Source organism: Drosophila virilis, chromosome 2 (genome assembly GCF_030788295.1).
Source record: "Drosophila virilis strain 15010-1051.87 chromosome 2, Dvir_AGI_RSII-ME, whole genome shotgun sequence".
Classification (NCBI taxonomy): Eukaryota; Metazoa; Arthropoda; class Insecta; order Diptera; family Drosophilidae; genus Drosophila; species Drosophila virilis.
In genome coordinates this window covers 17386847-17412681 of record NC_091544.1, presented here as the reverse complement: position 1 = coordinate 17412681, position 25835 = coordinate 17386847, and the positions used below count along the sequence as shown (strand labels likewise).

Below are 25835 nucleotides of genomic sequence, written 5' to 3'. Positions count from 1 at the left end.
GTGTGCATCTTGCCGCCCCTGAGCTCGAACTGACACTGGAACTGTTGCTCTAACCACTGCATTTCATTTCAGATAGAAATCTTAGTGTAGCGGCTACAAAATGGATCCCGACTGCTTTGCCATGTCCTCGTACCAGTTTGTCAACTCATTGGCCTCCTGCTATCCGCAGCAGATGAATCCGCAGCAGAGTCATCCGGGCGCCAATGGCAGCACTGGCAACAGCGGAGGCGCGGGCGGTGCGAACGGCGGACAGGGCAACTCGGGTTCGGCGACGCCGGGCGGCAACGACTACTTCCCAGCAGCGGCCGCCTACACGCCCAACTTGTATCCGAACACACCGCAGGCCCACTATGCGAACCAGGCGGCCTATGGTCTGGGGGGCGGAGGCGGGGCGCCGGGCGGTGGACAGGCCAATCCTGATATGGTGGACTATACGCAACTGCAACCGCAACGGCTGCTGTTGCAGCAGCAGCAACAGCAGCAGCAGCACGCTCATGCGACGGCCGCCGTTGTCGCCCAGCAACAACAACAGCAGCAGCAGCAGCAACAGTTGCCGCAACAGCAGCAACAACTCCCGCAACAACAACAGCAACAACAGGCGAGCATTAGCTGTAAATACGCCAACGATCCGTCGACGCCTGTTGGCAACAACAACAACAATAACAACAGCGCCAACAGCAACAACAACAACCAGTCGCTGGCCAGTCCGCAGGATCTCTCCACGCGCGACATCTCCCCCAAGCTATCGCCCAGCTCCGTGGTGGAGAGCGTAGCCCGTTCCCTCAACAAAGGCGTGCTCGGCGGCAGCTTGGCCGCCGCCGCCGCCGCCGTGAGTCTTAATAACAACCATAGCAGTGGTAGCGGCGGTGGTGGCGGAGGCGGCGGTGGCGGTGGCCCCGGACCCGTCAATGTGAATGTGAACGTGCCCATGCACAGTCCGGGCGGCGGCGACTCCGACTCGGAGAGCGACAGCGGCAACGAGGCGGGCAGCAGTCAGAACAGCGGCAACGGCAAGAAAAATCCTCCACAGATCTATCCATGGATGAAGCGAGTACATCTCGGACAGAGTAAGTCGAAGAAATTGAATTATTTATTTTTAAGTTTGTTTTTAAAGAAAGTCTTGTGTTTTAATAGATTTTTTGCAAAACATTGTTCAAACATATAAGGTCACACTGATTTTAGGGATAAAATATGTAAATGGAAATTCTCTATGTATTTGTAACCAAAAGTTACTTAAATTATTTATTTATTAATTATATTTATATATACATATGCTATATATACACATGTACATAAATATAATTAATATATATATATATATATATATATATATATATATATAGTCACATTAAAAAAAATTTAATTTATGATTTGGTTTATGACAATACAATATTTAAAGTCCGATTTTTTTATATATTTATATATATATTTGTTTTTTAGATTTTCTTAACACATTTTTTCTCAATTCCAATGCGTACTTCCTTTTTCTGTTCAAAACATATTTGTGCATAGATTAACCAAATAGGACTACAAATTGTAATCTTATAAGCACGAACGCTTAACTTGGATTTTACTGAATATTATAATTAAACATCCGCTGCCTGATTGTTGACAGATCGAAGAGCAAAACTTAAATAATTGCTTAGTTACTTGACTTAATAACTGATTCAAATGAGTGTGTTTGAACAATTACGAGTACCTGTGCAGGCGCTTGGCCGCACTCATTCGCATGCGTTTTGTAAGCGAGTCACATGACTGGAAGCGGAGGCAGGGGCTACTCGGAGTATCTCCAGCACCAAATTGTCTGGCAAACTGAGCGCTCGGGGCAGCTTGTCAAAATACATAAACAATAACAAAAGATTTCCCTCACACTAACACTTGCCCATTTTTCTTGCGGCGCTGCGTGAAAACTCGACCGCGAAAATCGCAGCGCGTGAAATTGTAAACAAACGTATGCCGTCTGTCCCACCCCGAGCAGACCGAGCTCCCCGGACACGGACAGCCGGCACCCGCGGCTAATGCCGACAGACTCCCACAATAACTCATAATACCGAATACCTAATGCAGATACAGATACAGATACGGCTGGAGCACAGATACAGGCCGAGATACTGTTGATATGAATCTCGCACCTCTCGCTCCGTTTATATTTAAATTCTCCAAATTTCATGAAAAATTGTTACGCCTAATGCTGCCTAGTGCTAGAGACTGTGCATTCTATAGATACACTGTGCTCTCTGCACAACAAAATTGTGAGACGAAAAATTGTTCAGCGATTTTTCATCATGTCAATGGCGCGCACACAGATTTTTCTTTAACACTCCAAACACTCCCCCAGCCTGCCCCCGCCACCAGCCAGCTTTGCTGACCCCTTGGCGGGGAAACTCACGACGAAATTATTGCTGGGCTCAGGCATTATCGAATTTATTGACGCAGCCACAAACTGCTGCCAGAGTATCAGGTGCATGGGGTCCAGTAGGTCGCGGTGTTTGAATCAATCTCAGTCAGCTGTCAGCGTCGTGCGGCTCTTTTGCTTTGGCCAAAATCAATTAACAATTTCTATAATTTCATAAAACTTTTTTAAATACCCATCGAAGACCTGTCATCGCCGACCGACTCGGTTCATAGCTGATTGCAGCCAGTTGGCAGGCCTGGCTAATTGCAACTAGTTGGCAAGCCCAGACACACCTCTCTTTTGCTTTTGTTTTAAATCTGGCATTAATAAACAATTAACTGAAATATTAAACACAGTTTATTTTTAAAGGCTGCAAGCCAGTTTTGAATCGAACCGGTTTCATGCATGGAATTCCAATTTTACACTAACCATAAACCGAGCCTTGAACCGGATTACTTGGTAAAAGAACAGTCAAATTTGAACTTTAACCGAACCATGTATTAAAAGAGGTTTGAAACAGCGTTCAACGTTGGTAAGGCGTGGATTTGAACCCGCAACAAAACCAGCGAAAACCTTTTTCGGGCTTGTAACCTTGATATTCTTAGTATATTCCACTTGATCGGTATTTATTTAGCTTTAACTCTCTAATGACTATATATAACCAGCGAAGCGTTCGTAACACAAATTGGCATCGATAATTGCCAGTTGCCGGCTGAAAATTGCATTTGCGGAGGCAAAACTTGACAACCCAAAATCACAACATGTCAGCCAATTAAAGAGTCGTTGAAAAGCGCCAAGAAATGCATTTGCATGCATAAATACACAAGCCAACAAGAGCAACAAAACCAACAACCACATTAGTAAATACATATTGATTAAGCAGCAGAAAAAACGTTTTGCGATTTTCCATTTGTACAAAAACTCGTTTCATGCCGTCCAAGTCCAATCAATGGGGCATATTGTTATTATTATTTATGTATCTGTAACTCATGGCAGCCAACAGCTACAACAGCAACAACAATGAGGGGAACCTGGAGAACAAGTGCACAAAATAATTATAGCGCAGAAAAGTAAAGCGAATTGCCAAGATGCGTATTACTCGTATCTGGTAATTGAAGAACATGAATGAAGCCAACTAAATGCACACGCAGTCTGCCATTTTTAGCATCGGCAAACACTCAAATACATTTGCATACGATCTTGGGCATGAATGTGAATTATATATACAAGCATGCCTCTATTTTATGTATCTGTTTTTATGCATCGATGAGGTTTAATTACATTCTATCATCTGCTGTTGAGGGCAATGTGAAGCTCACTCAGCTATGAGCATGTGTATGCGTGAGTACTCGTACGAGTGTATTCATGAATAGCCACGTTGCCACTGGTAATTAGCTGCCAACCCTTTGCAGCAGGTATAACCCATGTTTACTCTTGAAATCGAGTGTGCTTATGTGAATGGGTATGACCAGTGTTATGTTAAATATGAAGCAAACATTAATTAAGTTATAAATAAAACAAGTAGGAGTGCTTTAGTCGGGTGTGCCCGACTAGGAGATTCCCTGAACCCAGCGCTGAGTTGCCGCTGTAATCAATGTAGCCTCCTTCTATATATATATGTATATATAAACGGCCACGGCAATCTTTTCATACTATTCGAGCACACACAACCCCGAATTTTGTATGTCTAACTATTATAAAACTCGAGTTGTTTTGTCTCGTGTTTCAAAATAGATTTCTATCGATTTTTTGAAAGTAAGACGAGATATCGGGATTAGTTGGGCTTATAAAATGGTTGGAGGTTTCATAAACAAAACATGCTTTAGCAACATATTTATGATTGCCTTGAGGTCAACATTATAAAAGATATCTCAGCATTTACAGCACTCGATAGGGAGAATCAAGCATATAGTTATTTTGTGAGTTAAACTGGCCTCCACTTAGGTCCATCAAAGAGTGTTTTATATATTCATGTGTGTATGTGCCTATATCATTGTTAAAACGCGCAAAGTCAATAACCTTTTGCGCTTAAACAACCTGGTGGCCAATTAAAATCAGTTTCTCGAATGTTTCTTATCGCTTGGCGCTGTTTCACTCTCGTGTACAACTTAATTTTCGATGGCAAATGTCTTCATTAAATGCCAATGCGCCGGGCTCTGGCATATTACCATTTGAGTGGTCACATTAAAACAACAAACCCACCCAATTCAGCCCACTAAAAAAACAGAACTGGTATTAGCGAAATATTATTAAAATGGTCCCAGGTGGCAGGTAGTCCAAATACTATAGAGTGGCGGCAGCGGGGTACTAGCTGCAACTGCATGTTCCGGCGGCCAGAACAGGCCCTGATTAAAATCCAGCAGCAACAACAACAAGAGGCATCACGACAATTACAACAACAGCATGTTAACAATTATGCAAATTTGTGTGCATGTTGCGGCGAGTGGCAACAACAACAACACCAACAGCCACAGCTACAACACGTTGATGGCATATAATCACGTCAAGTTTTTTTCTCTATGGCCACCATATTAAAATAAAGTTAAACGCCATCTTCGAGACGCGCCTCAATTAGGCGCAGCACGAGAGAGATCGTCAGGCGAGAACGAGAGAATTCTGCAAAACACCTTTTGCAGCGAACACCCCTGCTGCACACTCCTTTCTCTGCCTGCAACGGAGATTGAGACTCAGTCTGAGCCAGAAACTGAGCCTGAACCTGAGTTTGGGCATTTGCATTTTGCATCTAGTTAAAAAATGTTTTGGCTTAAATGAGCTCATAACGGCGCCGCACGCCAACAGTAGCTGCAGCTACAGATACATCTACAAAGCGAATAAAGATACAGATACATCTGCAAATGCAGATACGTTTAAATATCGCATGCAATCTTGTGAAGTTGTTGTCTGCATTTCTCTAATTGACAAGACCAAAGCTGGCGACTTTCCAAGCAATTTCGTAGCAGATCATCAAAGGTCTTTGCGCTTCATCGTCCGCCCACAAATTGAAAGCCGAACGCATCTATGAGATACACAAAACTGCATACCTGCCTGCCGTCTGCAAGCCAACGAAATATCAAATGCTTATTAGATGCAACAGGCCGCACCCCACTGCCCCCGGCCCTCCACCCACAAGACTCAATTGCTACAAATTGTCAATTTAATAAATTTGTGAAACGCGCCGCAAATGCAGGCGGTCGAGGGACAATCGCAGTCGCCCGACTGCACCCTAATTAGCGGGGCTTTATTTATAAAATTTAAGAAATCAAAAATTAAAGCAATGCTATGCACATTTGAATTAACAAAGCCAGGGTATACAGGGCGAAAAATAAAATGAAATAAAATTTCAATTATATTAATTTCGGGGATGCATTTTTTTGTTTTAATATATCTAATACGAAAGATTGTTCATTTTGCGTTCAGAAATTTATCGAAATTCTATAAAATTGTACAATTATTTCTAGTCGCAAAAAGTAACCAATCGCATATAATCAAACTCAGGAATTGCCTTTTGATATTTTTAAGTAAATAGATTAATAGATTTACATTCATAAATTCATAAAAAACTATGTCCAGTTAATTATAGGAAGTCAAATTCGAGGAACTAAATACATAAATATAGATTTCTGATTTGCTCGCTTGAATACTCATATTGATTTATAAGAGATACATTTCTTAATTTCAAATAATTGAATAAATTCTGCAGATTCTCATTGATATATACAACTGTTCTACGCATAAAATATTTATAAGCAAATGCAATAGATTTTTGGCTTTAAAGAAATTTAATGTCTTAGAGAGATCAACAAAAGCTCTTAACTAACCAGAACTTTGTTAAACGGATCAGCCCTTCAGTTGGTCTTATTATAGAAGCACTTCAACTAGCTAACGGAATTTCAGTTGTTATATTCAAAATGTTAAGCAAAATTGCAATTGCCAACTCAAAAAGCCATTTAAAGTTTCGTTTAACTTGTTTGTGCCGTTCAACCCGAAGGCCACATTGAGATGCAGGATGTTATACAAAATTAATAGTTCGCAAACGAGTTGAATGCCAGATATGCACAAGATATGGCAACGATGGCTGCAAGGCAACAAAAGCAACAACAACAATGTTTGGTCTCTTGCCGTGAGTCTGTTCTGGGCCGGGCCATGGATCTGAGTGTCTGCTGCCGTATCTACTCCTGCTTCTGTCCCTTTACCCTGCCTGAACGGCCCAACGCTACTCGTCTATGTGGGGCTGCTCCTGCTCGCGATCGTCTCCACGCGAGCCCCATGCAGCAACACCAGATACTAGATACCAGAGACCAGAGACCAGAGACCAGAGAGTAGACCCCAAAGACCGGGCCCCTAGAGACAACCGAGTGCCAAGTGCCGGAGCAGACCCAGTTGCATTCGCTGGTCAATTACATTTTCATTAACTTGGGACACGACTTTTCAAATAGCTGCGTTTAATCATAATGATTGTTATTATTTTGGTGCCCGATCCAACTACTTTCTAAGCCGCCCCCCTATCCGCATTGTGCCCCTGCATTCCACTCGCCTTCAATTTTAAAAAATACACCTCAGCGAGGGGTAATGCATAAACTCAGCGCAAGGTGCTGAAAACGTGGTGGAATATAAATTAATTTTCCGGCACAAGGTATTGGCTGCATGGCCAGTTACCAGTTATTGGAGTACATTAAATGTAGCTATACGTATATGTATACGAAGTATCTCTTATGCAAGGGATCGCAGCTGAAGCATCCCAAGTATTTCTAACAAAGCGTACAACTTTTGGCAGCAGACAATGAGATATATGTATGTAAGAATATATTTAAACATATATATGCCAAATAGTATATGCATATATATGTGCCTATAGAGACTTTGTGAGCTGCTTTCTTGTCACATCTGATTGTTCTTAATGAATTCTGGTCTCATTCATTCCTGCGGCTCGCAGAGCATGAAGTAAATTGTGTCGGATGTGAAACTCATCACTTTGCTTGAATTAAAATTCATTTGCTGCGAATGCAGCACATTAGGGGTATGCATGAATTGGGAAAAATTAAAGCTTTTCTTATTAATTTTCTTTTTTTTCATTTATTTATTATATCATTAAGTAATTATGTAATTATCTTAGCTGCATTTTAAAAATTTCTTTTTTTATTTAATTTAAATGTTCGATCATTATTCCCCATTTTTTTTTTTTGGACTCCAGTTGGCGGTAATACCCATTTAAACTCGAGTGCACTTTGAAAAATATCACTCATCATATTGCCCAAATCAACAACACACTATTACAGTTCGATTCTTTAACCCATTCTGTAAACTTTCCGCTACCAAATGCCAAAAGCTATTGTACAAAAAGATGAATGATTACCCGTAGCGCAGTCGAATTGTTTATGCTTATAAAGCAGCCCAAAACTTTGATGCCGCTGATGATGATGTCTTCAAGTGGCTGCAGCCGCATTTTGGCCAAAGTTAATAAAAGCGCATAAAAAGCGGGAGACACTAACAATGGCCAGCCAAAAGAAAGCCAACAAGAAATATAAAGAGGAAGCAAAGACAACAACAACAATGGCGCCACTAATGACTGATGATGTGCCAGCGCTGATAGATGCAAATGCAGCGCATATAGCACACATAACCAGCCACAGATAGCTATAGATACATTTGTAAGTTCTAGCTGCGTGCAGTTCTACAAATACGCAAAACTGTGTACATCAGTTCATTAGTTCACCATGTCGATGAGGTTCTAATGGGACGCCTCCTGAGCATCGGCTTTGTTTATTTCGCTATTGTTTAGAGAGCAAACAGCTCAAGCGGCGCAGTGATTCCTTTTTGTATCTTACAGATACGGCGATTGCAATCTGCGCGCGTATGGTGGGGGGAAATTAAATTGCGAATAAAGCAAAGTAATTGCGATTTGAATGGTGAAAAAGTGCGAGCCATAAATTCAACTGAATGTCACGCAGCCACTGCATGGGAATTTATCAAATTCAGGCGCAAATTGGCGCACATCTGCAAATTGGCACTGCCCGGTTGCCCAGTCGCCGCTCAGCTCCCGATCTCCCCTCTGGTTGCTCCCCGGCACCCATCTGATATCGCCGAGATACGCATAGAATATTAATCTCGTGGCGCATTAACTAAAACGAAATGACGCAATGGAGATAAACGCAAAGCGCACAGTGGGCTAAAAACCAAGGTGAAAGCTGTTGCTTTATATAATAAATACGAATACGTGTGAAATACACAGTAAAATAAAAAATTAAAGTGGTAAAATTATTCTGTTTTAAATGTATTAAAAAAATTTATATATATATTTTTTATGTCGTTATATTTTATTTACACAAAATATCTAACCTTATATTGTTCCAAATTTATTCGATTAATATAAAAAGAATTTGCTTAGAATTAAATAAAAGCGAAATCTCATGGGCAATCATTTTATCTAATTGCTTCTTTGCGCGTGGTTAAAAGAAATCTGAAGCAGATTAACAGTTTAGTCGTTGACTAATCGAAATACTTCCGAAAAGCTTTTAATTCTAGTTTATCAGGCAGCTAAGCCTTACTTGCTCAAATGTATATATTTTGTGTACAATTTATGTTTGCAGACTCCACTGTACACAAAGTTGATTTCTATAAAAAAAGGTGCAAAAAAATAAAGACTAAAAAGAAAAACCGAAAACAGCAACAGGCGGTAACGCAATGGAGCGCTCGGGGAATCGTCTTAGCTCGGCCAAAGCCAAAGTGAAGTTACCTAAGCGAAAACCATCACAAATCGCATACAATTCCAGATGAAATTGTGAATTATTAATGCAGGCGGCAAACTATTTGACTGAGTAGACAAACCCACGACCCGTTCCCATTTCGCCCAGTACGTGAGCTGCTTGCGCCACCCCTTCCCCCTTGCACTTTGTCGAGCTGCTTGTCCACCATTGAAAATTGAGTTACACGCGTGGCCTCCAGTCGTCTATGTGTATGTGTGTGAGTGTTTGTGTGTCTGTGTGTGAGTGTGTGTACTGCCCCCGCTTAAGTGTGGCACCATGTATCTGGCAGATACTTTGGCAAGTATTTGTATCTGACTGCTGTACGTGCAGCACGGGCTTACATTTTGCAGATTAAAACTACACACACACACACACACTGAGAGAGGCGCTGCCACCTCAAGCCAATTCGATTTAAATGTCTGGCATTTCCACTTTGCTTTTCCTGGCCATAATTTTTCGCAGTCTTTGCTTGTTTTCTCTGTGCAGGGAATTAGCAATGGCTTGCATATGAAATGAAAGGATTGTTGTGGCTGTTGTTGTCGTTGTTGTTTCTGTTTATGGTGTGTTAAACGAGCCAGAGTTCAGGGGGTCAAAAACTAAAAACTGCAATGAAGACATGCAGCCACGAGGCCACACCGCATATAAAAACTAAGCCGCCAAACCGAAAGAGAAACACCAAGCATGTGTGTTGAGGTTGGGTGCGTTGTTGTATGTGTGTGTATGTATATGTGTGTATGTATATGTGTGTGTGTGTGTGTGTGTGTGTGTGTGTGTGTGTGTGTGTGTGTGTGTGTGCCTGGGTCTGGCCACAAAATGACAGCGCCAATGCAATGGCAACAATTGCAATTTGTTCGCAGCCTGCCCTTGGGCCAGAGCAGGGCTGCAGTGGAGCAACTGGAACTGGTGCCGTGGAGTACAGTGGGATGCATTTGGCTTACTTTACTTTCAATTTTGCCCTCTTTCACATTCGCTGCACTTCGCGCTTCATTAAAAGGCGGGCGGATGCAACCAACAGCAGCAGCAGCGGCCCCCTGCGACTCCAGCCGCCCCCCCTCCAGACACCACTTGCTGACGATAGCAAATTTGCAGCTCGGCAACAAAACGATGCGATGCGAGCAAAAAGTTGAAATTAAAAGATTTTTTAAGACACCTTTGTAGCAAGTTTAAAACTTGTTCCGCGCCTGACTTCACCATCTTCATCTTCATCAGCGCCGCAGCCTCAGCCTCAGCCTTAGCTCTTCAGCTCCTCTGCCTCTCAGTTTTCGTTGTTGTTATTTTTGCCAGTTTGGGTTTTTTTTGTGCATGTAGATGTTTGGCTGGCAGCCATGTTGAATACTTTTGTTTTTAAAAAGACGCTGCATACGTTTTTAAGTTAAATTTCAAGTTAATTTTGATAGCGCTGTTGTTGTTGTTGTTGTTGTTGTTGTTCTTGTTGCTGTCGAAAACAATTCTCCACATGTACTGTAGTTGTATCTATAGTATCTGTATATTTATTTGTATTTGTTTCTATTTAAATGTCTTTATTTAAATGCGAGTGGGTTAAACAGAAAAAACCGGTAAAACTTCGGTAGACTCAAGCTAAAATCAAAATTAACATATTAAGTGATAAACAAATCGTTCATTTTTAAATTTTCTAATCAATCTCTAAGTAAAAGTAACAAATATTTTTATCGAAAACAAAGTAACAAATCAATCTGTGTTATCATTGCCTTAGTGGAACTTCCCTGCGTCCACCGAATTTCTATATAGTTTCAGTCACAACGGCAAACGTAAGCAGAGTGGCGCAGTGGAAGCGTGCTGGGCCCATAACCCAGAGGTCCGAGGATCGAAACCTTGCTCTGCTATGTGCGTGTAATGCGAGATATGGGAAATTTCTCTTTTTTTCCTATACTTTAAATAGAAAAGTATTTTTTATTCATTTATGAATAAAATATCTGCAGCTAAAATTCGGATTATAATTTCCTACTAAACTATTTTTGAAACTTTCACAATTTTTAAATACAAAAAAATCCAATTTTAATACTCCTAAACATCTTTTATTGTATTTCATTATTTTAATCAACATTTATGTTGCACTATTTAATTGATTTCCGTTTTATCATTTCATTCGCAATTATTCAATACACTCAAGAATGGTTCTTTGCAGATTTCAAACAGGTGCCAGTAGATTACCATTAATATTCCTAATTGTCAACATAATTTACTATTAAACGTAACATAGAACGGAGATTGATTGTAGTTATTGTACGGCTACATCGCGCCCAAGAGCCAGCCTTTGTTGGCAGACTAGGCTAATATACTAATTATGCAATATGTTTTCATTGGCCTTAAAGATAATTTCATTTAAATGCATCATCAAAATCGTATAAGCTGGCAAATTAAAGACCATCGGTCAAGCGCCAATTGAGCAGACTCCGAGCCAAGACTGTGTTTGATGGATCGCAAATGGATTGTGAGTGTGTGGGGAGCGTGGCGAGGGGAGCTCCAATGTGGATATCTGCAAGATACATAATTGAAGCTAACGCCATTGACGCTGACGTTGAGTGGACAGTAGCTGGCAAATGCCGGCAAAGACCGGCAGTTATCTGCGAGCGTGTGTGTGAGTCTGTGTGTGCGTGTGCATTAATAAAGAATTCATCACAATTACAACAATTGCCACAGGATGCAATTTACAAAGGAAATTATTAATGGAAAGTCAATGAATTCTTTTTAAAATTCTGTTTCGTGCTTTTGATTGATTACACGCTGCTTGCTGCCTGCTGCCTGCTGGCTGCTGCCGGCTTCTGGGCGCTGTCTGCTCAGCCCTGGGTTCCTGCTTCTTTTCGTTTTTTTTTTTGCTTGCTGTTCAGCGCCAGTCAAAGACCTCGCACTTAATCATGGACATGGCGATAATAAGTCCAGAAGCCCAGACGACGGCGGCGTTCATTCAACTGCAGACGACAGGACACTCATTAAAAATGGGTGCACAGGTACTCGACTCGGTGGGCCAGACGACTCTTTAACCGCTCTTTACATGGCCCAGCTAGCGGGGCAAGGGCGGGCTTTTGTAGCAGCGGAGAGGGGATATCTGTAGAACTGGTTTTACTGGCGCGTCAGCTAATTTATGTGCGCATGCGCGACGCTCGCTCCCTACTCGGGAGCCCCATAATTAACTGAGGTAGTCATTTTGAATTCGAACATGCACAAACACACACACGCACACACAGAGGGACACAGAGTGAGACAGCATCTGCCGAAACAATCAGCGAACGCGCTTCTGAGAGGTCCTCTCCTTAAATCAAAGATAAACGATAATTATCTGCGCGAAAATGCGCGCATAAATAATTTGCAAGAAGCCACATTAAAATTGTATCTAAAAGATACGCATCGCTTGATAACAACCACACACCACATCAAGCTCGGGCCATGTCCAACACACAGGTTGTCTGTTGGGTCCGCACTCGGCCAGAGAACAACGAGTACAAGAGTTAAACAAACTTTCTGTGGCATTCGTCTGTTTGCAGTTGGCGGTGCCAGCGACGCGCCATTAAAAATTAAAAGCTCATTAATTAAGCAGATAATTCATTTATTATAATTTCAACACAATGCCAGACAGTGCCACAATTTGTTACCCAGCTCATTATGCCTGGCCTGGGATTGGGCCAGGACCAAGAAGAGCTGCCAACTGTTTCGAATCGAAAACAATTATTGCTGCTTCCAAGTTCAGCTCTTTAAGGGTGGTTCCTATGCGGCGCGACAACCAGCTGGGGTGTGAGCCAGCCCAGACACGTGTCTCTTGGGGAGCTGTCGGCTGTGTAAGCCGCCCAAAAAAAAAAACAAAGCACTTAAGTTTCAAGTGCCAAGTCCACCTGTTGAGCTCGACTTGGGGAATTCAATTTGAATTGTGACAACGGGGGTATATAAATAGTTAAAATAAATTTTAACAAAAAGCTTAAATAATTTTTCAAATGAACAGCAAATGAAATGTAGGGCGTTTAAAAATGTCGAATGTTGATATTGAATTATATTTATTAAACCGTTTCAAATATTTAGCTTAGTTTTTAGCTTAAAATATGTGAAACCGTTTAAAGTTTAATTTTATTTAAATAATTAATGCTACTAATACATATAATTTCAACCTCAATAGCAGCTGAAAGCTCTTTAATTTTCCATGATTATTTGCCCATTTATGACCACAGTCCACCCCAGGCGTGAGCTTTAAAATAACCACAATTGATTTAGCTGCTTTCTCACACACTTTATGCCCGAAAACTGAAACCTGCTGAAGCCAGCAACTGACTTCATGCTCCTGCAGGCATTTGGACCAAGTGCTTGGCACCGGAAACCATATGCTGCCAATTGACTGCGACTCTGAGGGTTCAGATCGTTTAATTTGCTTGGGCATCAGCTGTTTGCTCTGGGCGAGAAGTTCGGAGCACATGATGTCATTTCAGTTGAGTGGCTTTTGAAAAAACGCAAAAACAAAAAGAGAAAGAAAACAAAAACAAAACAAAAAAATGGAAACGACCGCCATGCAAAAGGCAAGCAACTATTGTTAATGTTGTAGAAGCTGTTGTTGTAGCTGACGAAACTGAATGTGTTCGTGTTGACAACGAACACGGAATATAAATTGAGAAATGCTTTAAAGCGAAATAATCAATTTACTTCTTGACATAATTTCCATTTTTCACGAAACCAAAGGCAGCCACGCGAGCGAGAGAAAATGCGAAAAGACGCCGATGAACAGCCACAACAACAAAGCCAATGACGGCACGCACAATTCACACATAAAAACGTGGCCCAAACGACATGCGGCTCAAACAATTTTTTGAGGGCAAATAGGCAAATGCACAGCATGGCTGGCGGGGTGAGGCTACAGCAATTGCTACCGTTTCAGAAAAGTGTTTCTCTCTTTTTTAATATATTGACCATTTTTTATGCTGCTGACCACCGTCTGACGGCAGCGTCTCGCTTTATTTGGGCTGTGATTAATGATGGGCCAGATACAAGATACTCTCACACGGCAACAGATACAGCTACAGCCATAGCAAGAGCAATAGATACAAATACAGATGCTTCGGGCTGTCGCCTGACAATTGTAACTACGATTTAATAGCATTTTAATGGTGTGTGCGAACAACGAATTATCCTCCAGCAGCGATAAGAGCGAAACACCTGTTGTATTAAAACACACGCGCTCTCTCTCGTCCTCTCTCGCTCCGTCTCTCTTTTTCTCGCTCCATCTATCACTCAGTCGTATCTATTTGTAGCTCGTGCTGCTGCAACACTTTCATTATCACAAATGTCACATCATTTGTCGCATTGCACAAAACTGCCCGCTCATCATTTATCACCAAAGGAATGCGACACGCACACACACACACACACACACACACAAAAACACATACGTTCCATAATAGCGGGCATATTTGATTAATTTTCCTTTTCCGAAAGAAATTAACCCGCTGCACATGTCGACCCCAAGCGGCCCCTTTGACGCGCCCCTCGATCGCTGCCGACCGCCGGCCTCAAGATTTATCTCTTCCAGCACAGCTCGAGCATGGCCAACATGCCCCCTGTTGCCGCTCACTACTCATCTTCCAAGCCAATCCCTCCCGCTCTCCGTTGTCCATTCGTTGGCTCTGTCTCGCAGTTATTATCCGTCGCCTTGTCGCCGTCTCGCACGTCGCTTCTTGATTTATTTATAGATTTCTTGAAGTCAAATATTTTTTAAAAGTTTAATTCCACTTGAGATTGACTGAAAAGCATATCTAACATTTAAATATAAGTTTAGTTCAGGCTTCCCCCTATGGGAAATACTAGAATGCCATTTGCCATTGCATAATAAAAACAATCCAAAATTGTTTAAAGACTAATGGCGAACTCTTCTTGTAGATTTGAAAAGCTTTTTTTAATAATTATCACATATTATGTTTCATTTTAAAGTTTTAAGTAGTTTATTTATTTTATTTGTCATGCTCTCAACTCGGTCTCGTATCTAAAAATAAATAAATATTTAAAATAATGTTCATAACATCGCAATAGCTTAAAAAGTATTTTAAAAAAATGTTCACAGAAATTTCAAGATAATTCTTTCTTATCCATGTTTCAGCGATTTTATAAAAAAATAAATATTTATAAAAATGTAATATTTCAACTGATGTACAACATTTTACCAAAATGCTATTTCGACCAAGTTTTTATACCCTAAACCCATTAACAATGGGTATAAGGGTATATTGTATTTGTGCAAAATCCAAATGTATGTCACAGGCAGAAAGAAGCATCTCCGACCCCATAAAGTATATATATTCTTGATCAGATGTATGTATGAACGCAAGGATCTCAGAACCAACAAAAGCTAGAGACTCGAAATTTTAGATGTAGATGCTCCTAGTGCCTGCGCAGCTCGAGTTTGTTTCCGACAATCGATAAGTTACTAGAGTCACGAAACATGATATGTTGCTTCTAAAATGTTGGAAGAAGAGGGTTCAGGGTATCCCCGGGAGCTCCCGACTAGAACCTCTTAATTGTTTGTCTATGATTTTACTGAGAGCTTTTCTGTGCTTTGTTTTAAATTAGTTTCATTCACATTGACATCTTCTAGCTAGTTACCATTGACTAACAAGCTGTTATGAATTATAAAGATAATTGATTTTGTTATTATATATATTTATAATATTCTAATAGTCAGATAATTAGTCAGATAATTATTGATCGTTTTTATTTTTATGTAATAAGATCCTAATAAATACAAAGTAAAATCCAACAATACCTATTCCAGATATTTTCTATCTGTTAAAAGAATTCTTAAATAATTAGAAAAATATATGTTGTTATATTTAAATAAAAAAAGGGTTTTATTATGTGTGATCCTTATCTAAATATTATATAAAAATATAGTTAGGCAATTATTTTATGAATAATTTTCGTTGGCAAGTGTTTTTTTTTTTTTGGTTTCAGTAGATCCTATCATAGCTAAGTAGTTTCTATCAGCCAACAAATTGCTATAAATGAAAAAGATAAATGTTTTTATTATGAGAGCATTTCTAACACTTTGAAGAGCATTTCTGTTGCCCCTCAGCGACCACACTTGATACCCTTTCCAGCGCTCGCTTATGACAAATGATCATTTGGCTGCATTTTGACACTGATAATGGTTTTTGGTAAACGACTCATTAGCTGCCCGCTAAGTAGCCAACGCAGCAAGTCGCAGTTATGGCAACACCAACCACTGCACCACTGAGCCACTGAGCCACTAATCACTGGTCGCTGGCCGTTGGCCACTTGTGATCTTGCGTAATCGGAAGTGCGTTGATTTATGAAGTTTTAGTTGCGATCTCGAGCGCAAATTGCTGATGCTTTGTTGTTGTTCTTCTTCTTCTTCTTCTTGTTGTCGCATTTCGCCGTAACAGCAACAAGTCAGCTTACAATGCTGCTGCTGTTGTTGTTGTTATTGTTGTTTTATTTGGCCGATAAGATCGAATCCGAGCCGCCAGATGCAAGATGGAACGTCTTCTGTACGGCTGACGGTGACTGGGCACCGGTGAGTTTCGTGCCGCACACGTTGCGCGGCTGATTACGATGACGATGTTCACTTTTTTTCTCGTTTTTTGTATTTTTTTACTTAAACCGCCGGCCAGTGCGGCACATACGCCGGCCGTTGACAAATGACCAGTACAAGTGTTTGTGACAAGCCGCAAGCGTTTTTTTATTTATTTCTATTTGCGCCTCAAGCCGAAGATGTTGCAGCCGAAGCAGAAGACGCGGCGAAAAACAATTAAACTTTGAACCGGATTGCAATGCCAACTCGAAGCTGAGCACCAGCTGCGCCTCCTGTCTGCTGACCTAGGCCAAGGGTTTTGAGCTTAACTTTGAACCTGAACCTGAACCTGAACGTATGCTAATCTCGCGTCAATCACAACATGATCAGCTGCCCCACAAAGCCCCTGGCTGGGGTATGCAAAACGTGGCCGCAGACAATGGCAATTTGAATTGCAGAATTGCCGCGAATCGAATGTGGATGCGTTCCGCAGGAGCCGCAGCCAGTTTCTGTTGTGTCACTTAATAAATTCTGTTGCACATTTTTGCATGCACCAAATTTCAAATTTTCAACTGATATGTTAAGCGGCTGTCAGCTTTTGACTTTGACGTCATCTTACATGAAAATGAAATGCAAAAGATCAAAACAAAAGACCAAACAAAAACTCAACACACACACGCAGACACGGACACACGCTAAATTCCTCATTCACAGCGCGTCGCTTTTCAAATATAAGCACTAGTAAATATATATATATAGGAATATGTATGCAGAATCCAATATGTCTATATAGTATTTCACGATCTGGCCAGACAGAGCGCGAAATGGGCACAAAGTTGTAAAACGCCTCGGATGTTCGCTCATTGGCGCTGTCAAGAGTCGACATGCCCATGCCCCATGTCCCATGCCCATGCCCCGACGATAAGTGATATGACATGCCAGGTGCCAGTGAAGCTGCCAGTGCCAGTGGCAGTGGCAGTGCCTCAGCCAAACTGCTGTCAACTCATGGGGCTTTGCGCCTGGCCATGACGACAAGCGACAACGATGCGCCACTTATGTAGCTATGTAGTTAGTCCCAGTCACACGCCCGTTCCCCATTCTCCTATCCACGCCAAACACCCCACACCCCACACCTCAACCCCATACCCATACCGATACCCAGTGTTGACATTTAGCATAGCCCTCAACGGGTTGCCGGGCAATCGGATCAGTTCGGTTCGTATTTGTGTGATCTTTAGCTGGAAATTATGCCAGAAAGGGTGCAGCAACAAATGTTGTCCACTCTCGGCTGATTGAGACATAAATAATACTATTTGTTCGTTAAATGGAACACACTCGACTCCAAAATGGGATTGCGAAATGTGGCTTAGATCAAAGAGAAGAAGAGACGGTATTATCCAATTCAATCAAAGGATATTAAAATATTTGAAAGTATGCAGTCACATCTTTCTCTTGTCTTCCGTTTTCACGGGTGTTTGAATAGTTTTTTTTAATAAAAGTTAAAAAATGAAGAAAAAAGTAGTACAACCATGTTCCTGGGAATAATCGACAATCGATGTGAACCAGCAATAATATCAATTGTTCAACATAATTTGTTAACTTATTAATTCAAAAAGGAATTTAAAACTTAATTTGTAGTAGTTATACTAACAAAGCATTGTACTTTTATTTTCCCGCTTTCAAATTAAATATTTACATATTCTCTAATATTATAATTATGAAACATTTCTCAGCAAGTCCCTTGTGCTGCTCAGCGCAATCGCCAATTCCCCAGATACTCTAGCTACATGAACGCATTCTCACAGATACTTTTCACAGATACTTTTAATACCCGCTGCCGTTGTGACTGCGACTGCGGCTGCGGCTGCGGCTGCGGCTGCGACTGCAGCTGTGAGCGTGTTGCATGTGTAAACAAATTGCAACGCCAAATGACAGCAGCCTTTGACAATTGTAAATGGTCGGCGGCGGCGCAAGTGCTGTTCGCCCTGCCCCAGAACTTTCAGAAACACAAAGTGCAGCAGCTAAGAAAATGTCCGCCAACTGCACCGCAACAGTTCATATTGATTTTCCATGCACAGTGCTAGATGCTGGCAGCAAGGTCAGAAAAAATATGACGAACAATAAGTGCAACCTGAAGCTGCGTCTGCACTTCATGCATCAAATGCCACTGAATGTTGCATGAAGCCGTCTGCAAACTTTGACCCGACAGCTTGCACCTTTCCGGCATGCTCTAATGGCTTGCGAGAGATATTAGTTTTCGAATTCAATTTGATAGTTGATAAGCTGACTGACAGCGCTGCTAACTGACCGAAATGGGTCAGGACTCGCGCGCTTAAGGATTTGCCCAATTCCATTTGCCACCAAACTGTCGCAGTCGCTCTCTCTCGCCCTCTCTCTCTCTCTCTCTCTCTCTCTCTCTCTTTCTCTCACTCTCTCTGTCTGATGACGGATGAAGCTGGTGTCTTCGTCTGGTTACTGTCTGCTCTGTTGTTTACGTGGTCATTAGTTTTAACCCGTTTCAGAATGGCCAAAAGACAACCAGCTACAGCAAGCGGTGCCCACTAAGCGCACAGGGACGTAGACTTTTCAACGTGAGTGTGCACAGGGCAAAAGTGCTTTTGAGTTCTAACATATGTGTGTGTGTGTGTGTGTGCCTCTGTGTGTGTCTGTGTGTGGGGGTTTTTGGCGAACGGCGCTTCGGCATTTGCCACACTCAAATTCACTTTAATTAAATGAGTGGTAATTAATTTCAAGTTTAATCAGAAATTCCATTTAGATTTCCTACTGATTGATGTGACCCGACATCTTCCGACTACGTCACGTCGACCACTAAACCAACTAAATCCGACTACAAAACCAAACAAACTTTCGTGTCGCGCATCCTCTAGGCAGACAGAGACAGAAACGAGAAAGAGAGAAAGAAATACGTGCGAAACTTTTTGTTTGTTATCGAATTTCTCGAGCTGAATTTTGCTAGCAACGCTTTTTTAAATTGTAATTTTATTTTATTTAATCCTTAATTAACATGTAAAGGCAGATTTTTATTTATAATTCGACTATACGAATTTCTCTATCCAACAGAATATCAGACCTGGCACTTAAAATGAATGCAGGGCTACAAAAGAATATTTAAATTTGAATATTTAGTTAAATGCACATTATACACAAGTTAAGTAAATTTTCAATGAGAAAATTTGCCACAACTGTTCCTTAAAGAATTCTTATTTATAGAATTCGGAATTTAAACCTCATATTTCTTGCAACAATAAAGTTTGGTTGTCAACATTTAGAATTAAATAAACTTAAACTCAAAGCCAATAATTTAAATAATAAGCAACATTTGCGCATCTCGCACAATATTTGTATATTTGTAAAAACATTTGCATCCGAGCAATGCAATTAGAAGAAAAGCGACAGCAACTTTGTAGTTCCAATTGCCGTTTAGCAATGGGCCATGACCCATATAAGCGCAGTGGTGCGCTGCAGAACGTGGCGACCAAGGGGTCCAAGATGGAACATTTGTCGGCTTTCCCAAAGTGCTGACAGAAGCGCTCCTCACTTGGCCTGTCTATCACATTGACTGACTGCCACACATTTCACGGGCCGACTACGTGAATGTGTGTGTGTTTGAGAGACATTGTCTGATTCTCTTTTTTTATTTTGTTGAAAAGCGGGCGAGCCAATTGACTTGGCCATAATAACACGCCACGGTAAATGGCTTTTAAAAGTCTACTTTGCCACATTCCGCCCCCTCATTATGAACGACGCGTTATGAACGCCCTCGCGCCAGTCCAAAAGATGACAATAGTTTTGCGGGGGGTGGTTGGGGCATCGGTTGGGGAATGAGCAAATTGTCATTATCTTTGGCCATCGGCAGTGGGAGGAGGACAGTGAAATCGAGCAGCGACAGCTGTCTAGGGTCTAGAGTCTAAAGATTGAGACTTCACGTACAGCGCCGACAAGCCCGCAACCCCTTGGCCTTTGTTGATTTTTTTTTGTTTTGTTTTTTGGCTAACAACAATAACAAATATAAAATCTTTTCGACGGTGAACAGCAAAATTGCAGCTTGACACGTCATATTTATGAAATGCGCAAAGTTGCAGAAAATCAAAAAATAAACAAGAAAATTAACTTTTTCTGCGCAGAAAAAATTCAACGATCCACTTCAACGTTTGTCGATTGCCTAGAAACGCCTCCAACGAAAGTGTTAAAATTTGAATTAAAAAGCCAGACTATTAGACAAACTATTAGATGCCAAAGAAAATCAGAAGCACTCAAATAGAGCTTGCTGCCATTTGACAGTGCAAATGTTATTTAAATATATTGAAAAAATTAAATATATATTTGTGGGTGACATTCGGATTTCGTTGCACTTAATACAAGGAATAGCTATGGATTAAAAAAAAATATTTCCTATAAACATTATTTTAGCTTTTCAAGTCCGGGAGCAGATGGATCGTACGGATAAATCTTTCTTTTGTAAAGTACTTAGTTTAATGATATCTTCCCCAACTTAGCAACATATAAGTAAAATATTATATCTGTTAAAATATTGAAAATTCTTCTGCTGTATGACCAAATTCAGCAATAACGAGTTTCACTGTTCGCCCATCATTAAATGGGTGTGTATCAGAGCTTTGGTTGTCTGCAAGGGTATTTAATGTTCGGAGTACCGAATATAGCCTTCTAAGCACATTCAATGCATTCATAGCTCACTAATGAAATCCTGTTCTTTCGACTTTTGCAGGCACTGTGAATGCCAATGGCGAGACGAAACGACAACGGACCTCATATACCCGCTATCAGACACTGGAACTGGAGAAGGAATTCCATTTTAATCGCTACCTGACGCGCCGGCGACGCATTGAGATCGCGCACGCGCTCTGCCTGACGGAGCGACAGATCAAGATCTGGTTCCAGAACCGGCGCATGAAGTGGAAGAAGGAGCACAAGATGGCGTCAATGAACATTGTGCCCTATCACATGGGCCCCTATGGCCATCCCTATCACCAGTTCGATATCCATCCGTCACAGTTCGCGCATCTGAGCGCATAGGACGCGTGGCACTTTTCGGGTACTGGTTAGAGACTCAATCAGTTGTATCAGGAACCATATCAGGCGGCGGCAGCGGCCAGCGTGGCCGGCGGCTATCAGTCACAGGGCTCTCAGGATGCTACCGCGGCGGCGTCGGTGCTAGGCAGCGCCAGCGTCGGCGGCGGAGCTGGCAGCAACATTGGCGCCGGAAACGGACCCAATTCGCTGTTCAGCTCCGCCGCGGCGGTGGCCAATGCCAGCAATACCAATGCCGACTGCATCAAATATCCTCAAGAGTTCTGATCTCAGGTTATCATCAGGCAGCAGCAGGAGCAGCAGCAGCAGTCGCAGCAACAACAGCAGCCACTCGACCAGCTGCTGACTGACTCGGACTGTGAGCCCGACTCGGAGCTGGGCCTGGAGCTCGAGCTGGAGTACAAAGCGGATATTGTGGGCTGCAATTTGTTCTGCTGCTGAGCCAATGCCGGTGCCGGTGCCGGTGCCTGCGCCATTGCCACTGCCTTGCCTTGCCTTGCTCCGCATACGCATACGCATACGCATCCGCAACCACATCCGTAACCGCAATCGCAACCGCCGCCGCCGCTGTCGATCAACCAACATCAAAGACGATGCTTCTTGTTTGCAACTGATTCGTGTTAAGCTGAGAAATGAGCCGTTGCTGGAGCGCGGCTCGTTTGGGTTTATGATACTGGAGGTGGAACTGTGCGCGTTCGTCTAGTTCTTCCAGAGCCTTCCCGCAGACGCCACCACCCGCACAGACACACACACACACGAGCACACACACAAGTACACACACACACACACGCACACACATGAACACAGTTCGAGCATTGGGCTCGGACTTGGGCAGGGCATCTGGAGTTCGCTTATGATAACTTCTTTTGAAGCCGTTGCCATTGGACGTCCAGTATGATAAACCTCTTTCTCTAAGCAGTATTCGAAAAGCTATTAGTTTTAAGTGTAGCATAAATTTTAGGCCTAAGTCCGCACAGACGAACAAATTTGAAAAACAAAAATAAAAACAAAAAACAATTCAAATTGAACGTAATATTTGCAATAATTTCAAAGTGATTTCTATTAAAATTAGTTTTCGTATTATGATTAATTCTAAGTCGAGTGTCCCCGGGGATAATTCGCATTCTCAAATCTGTACTTAAAACCTAACAGTCATACATACTATGTACATATGTATGTGTATGTATATGTATGCATAGCTACCCATATAAGGTTTTGTTTAGTTTGTATATAGCAGAGCGCCCCACTCTCATATGGCGCCTTATTATGTTTGTGTTTCATTTTAAATATAAATTGTTTTGCTCGAGAGCTACTTAACAAACTGTGAGCCGAAATGTTCAGTTTTATTTTAATATAGATTTGTGTTGTTGAAAGTGCTTTAGCAGCTTGGCAAATGCTTTACTAATTTTATTCAAAATTAATACATACTAAATACAAACTCGTTTTATTTGCACCCCCCAATCCCCACAATAATGAACAAATTCGGAGGATAAACAGGAAACTTGTGGCCCAATTGCAACTATTTAGCACAATTTCTATAGCAAAGCCACTGAGAATTATTTATGGCTGGTGCCCGACACCAGATGCTCTCTCAATGTTATTATTTCGAGTCGAATCAAGAACTTTTGTGTCTGTAAATCAAAATCCTATTACAAATACAAATACATATTGTCTCTTAGCGTAAGTGTGCATTAAAATTCAAAATATTGAGCAATGCGCAAATTGTTAAAATCTAAAATTAACACAAAATTTAAGAAAATTAAAATAATAAAAACACACAACAACAAAAACATTAAAACAAAACCTATACGTAAATTTAATGTAATTATTTATGCTGTACTTTTTGCTAAGCTAAGGTTAGTGCATTCTAGAACCTATCGGTAGTCTATGTGAACCTAGCTCCTAAGCCTAAATTATATGTATCGAATTAGCAAGACAAATTTTAGTAAAAAGTAAAATTACAAAAAAAACCAGCGCATTAAGAAACAAAAACAAAAAAAAAAAAACAACAAAACGAAATATGAAAACAAAATAATAGCAAGCAAACGCAAATAAGAAAAAAAAAATACTTAGCACAAATTAATTAATGAATTGTTTTTGTTTAACCTATAAAATAGTTTTGCAATTTGTCCAAACGATATGATTTTTCAATCAAAATGCAATAAAACGTTTGTAGTTTTCAAGATAGGGGCGTACGATGTGCGCCAGCGCAAAGAGTTTAACTGCATTCCATGTAAAGATAAATAACATAACTAATTTTAAATGAAATCCGTACTTATATAATGATATGGGTTCAACTGCGTAAAACCACAGAACCATACAAATATAAATAAATCAAAACAAATGAAAACATATGTAAACATGTATGACTATGACATAAAAATAAAACTATTTTAAAATGTACAATTTATGATTTTCTCTTTTTTTTTTCTTGGACGGTCACATTCGTGATCCTGTTCTTTCGACTTTATCAGGATGGTTCCTTGACTTTCGATAAATGTATGCCCGGGTAGCTCAGTCGGTAGAGCATTGGACTTTTAATCCAAGGGTCCAGGGTTCAAGTCCCTGCTCGGGCGAGCTCATTTTTTTTTTTTTATATTTTTAATTCACTTAGTGGGTAGAAAAAAGTTTTTTATGTTACCTTTGAAAAATCAATAAACCAACTAATGGCTAAGTATTGTTTATTTATTATATTTTTAATGAGTGCAAATTTGCTGTCTTCTAGGCAAGCTATATTCCGGTATATTAAGAAAGCTGTTTAAGCAAAGCAGTGCTTACGTTAAAGCAGTACGCGTTAACGACCTCAGATCTAAACTAAGCAGGGTACAAAAAAATTATTTACAACTGCTTTGTTGGCAATGCACAGCAGTTTAGCTAAAGTGGTTCAACATTCGTTTAAGCAGTTCATCGATAAAGCAGTAAGCCAAGCCAAACAACTTTGCTAAAAATAAAATGCTCGTTTAGAAATGTAAAATTCGACTGGAAGGTTGGCAGCTTCTGTAATCACGCTTCTGTGAGGTCTGATTGTGGGATGGCCTGAGGCTGGGGATCACTGTGTAGTGGACCAGCCATGTTGACGGAACGTCCGCACTAAGCTTGCCATCAATATGGGTGCCGCGGAGGAGTCCACGGCATTCAGGTTGGCTAAGGAGGGATGAACCGGGCCAGGGGTGAAAACCAGCAGCCAAGAGTTCCCGTGGTAAGCAGTAGTGGGATAGCGTACCGGAGTGGACTGCCACTATCAGCCTTGCCAATTGTTGGACCACAATCTTTTGCTACATTTTTAAATATATTATTTGTTTTTATTCCTTTCGATATTCTGTTTGGCAATATTTGGATTTGATATTTATCGTGTTCTCACTCTCTCAATCTTTTGCTACTCAAAATATTTTTTAAAGTCTATTTTATTTATATAAGAGATAACAATCAGTTTTTATTATGTAATTTCGTACTTCAACCATTTGTATACTTTGTTTGAAATGTCCGAACCAAATCATATACCTCTAAAACCCCGTGAATCATTCCACTCGGAATGATTCATTCCACTGATTAGCCAAAGTCTTACATGAGTATATTCTCTGTATATTTTGTATATTAATATTAAATGAATAGTGTGAGAGCTAGAGAAGCCTCTTAGCAACTATGTATTTTTAAAATACGACAACTTTGAAATACAATTTATACACATTTGATTACCAATATACATATGCTATTTTATTTATTTATTTTAACATTATTTATTAATTACTTCTTATGCCATTAATATATTCCAATGACTGTAAGACACTTGAACTTAATAAGAATTTGAAAGGTTTTGTTACCCATTTCATTTGTACACATTCGCCCGAGTTTTTCGTACATTTGGGACGGCCGCAGACGATGCTAGCTATTTCGATCGGCATCGCATATAAGAAACACTTGTCTATTGTAGGTATGGCAAATGTCCACAAAAAGAGTATAAGAAGTCCGACAGCGACAGGTCCAATCATCTTGAGAATTCACTTAGCGCGAGTGTTGCTATAACATATTGAGCCCAGACAGAAACTGAAACCACAGTTTGATTCCCCGCCTGGCTTATTCTCATTTATATACTATGTGTATAGAT

At 40.9% G+C, this 25835-nt stretch overlaps 1 protein-coding gene and 2 non-coding genes across 3 annotated transcripts in view; all 3 read left to right on the top strand.

Moving 5' to 3' along the window:
• The window catches only part of Scr (Sex combs reduced), a 32128-nt gene extending 7992 nt beyond the window's left edge, over positions 1-24136 (top strand). The window contains 2 exon segments of the mRNA XM_070207074.1: positions 73-1067; positions 21408-24136. Of these exon segments, the coding sequence (XP_070063175.1) occupies positions 101-1067; positions 21408-22171 (1731 nt within the window). The 5' untranslated portion in view covers positions 73-100 and the 3' untranslated portion in view covers positions 22172-24136.
• On the top strand, positions 10911-10982 carry TRNAM-CAU (transfer RNA methionine (anticodon CAU)). The gene has a single exon. It is a non-coding gene; the product is annotated as a tRNA-Met (tRNA).
• A 97-nt stretch (positions 24137-24233) lies between the features above and the next one.
• Positions 24234-24306, top strand: TRNAK-UUU (transfer RNA lysine (anticodon UUU)). Its single transcript has one exon. It is a non-coding gene; the product is annotated as a tRNA-Lys (tRNA).
• The last annotated feature ends 1529 nt before the right edge of the window (positions 24307-25835 follow it).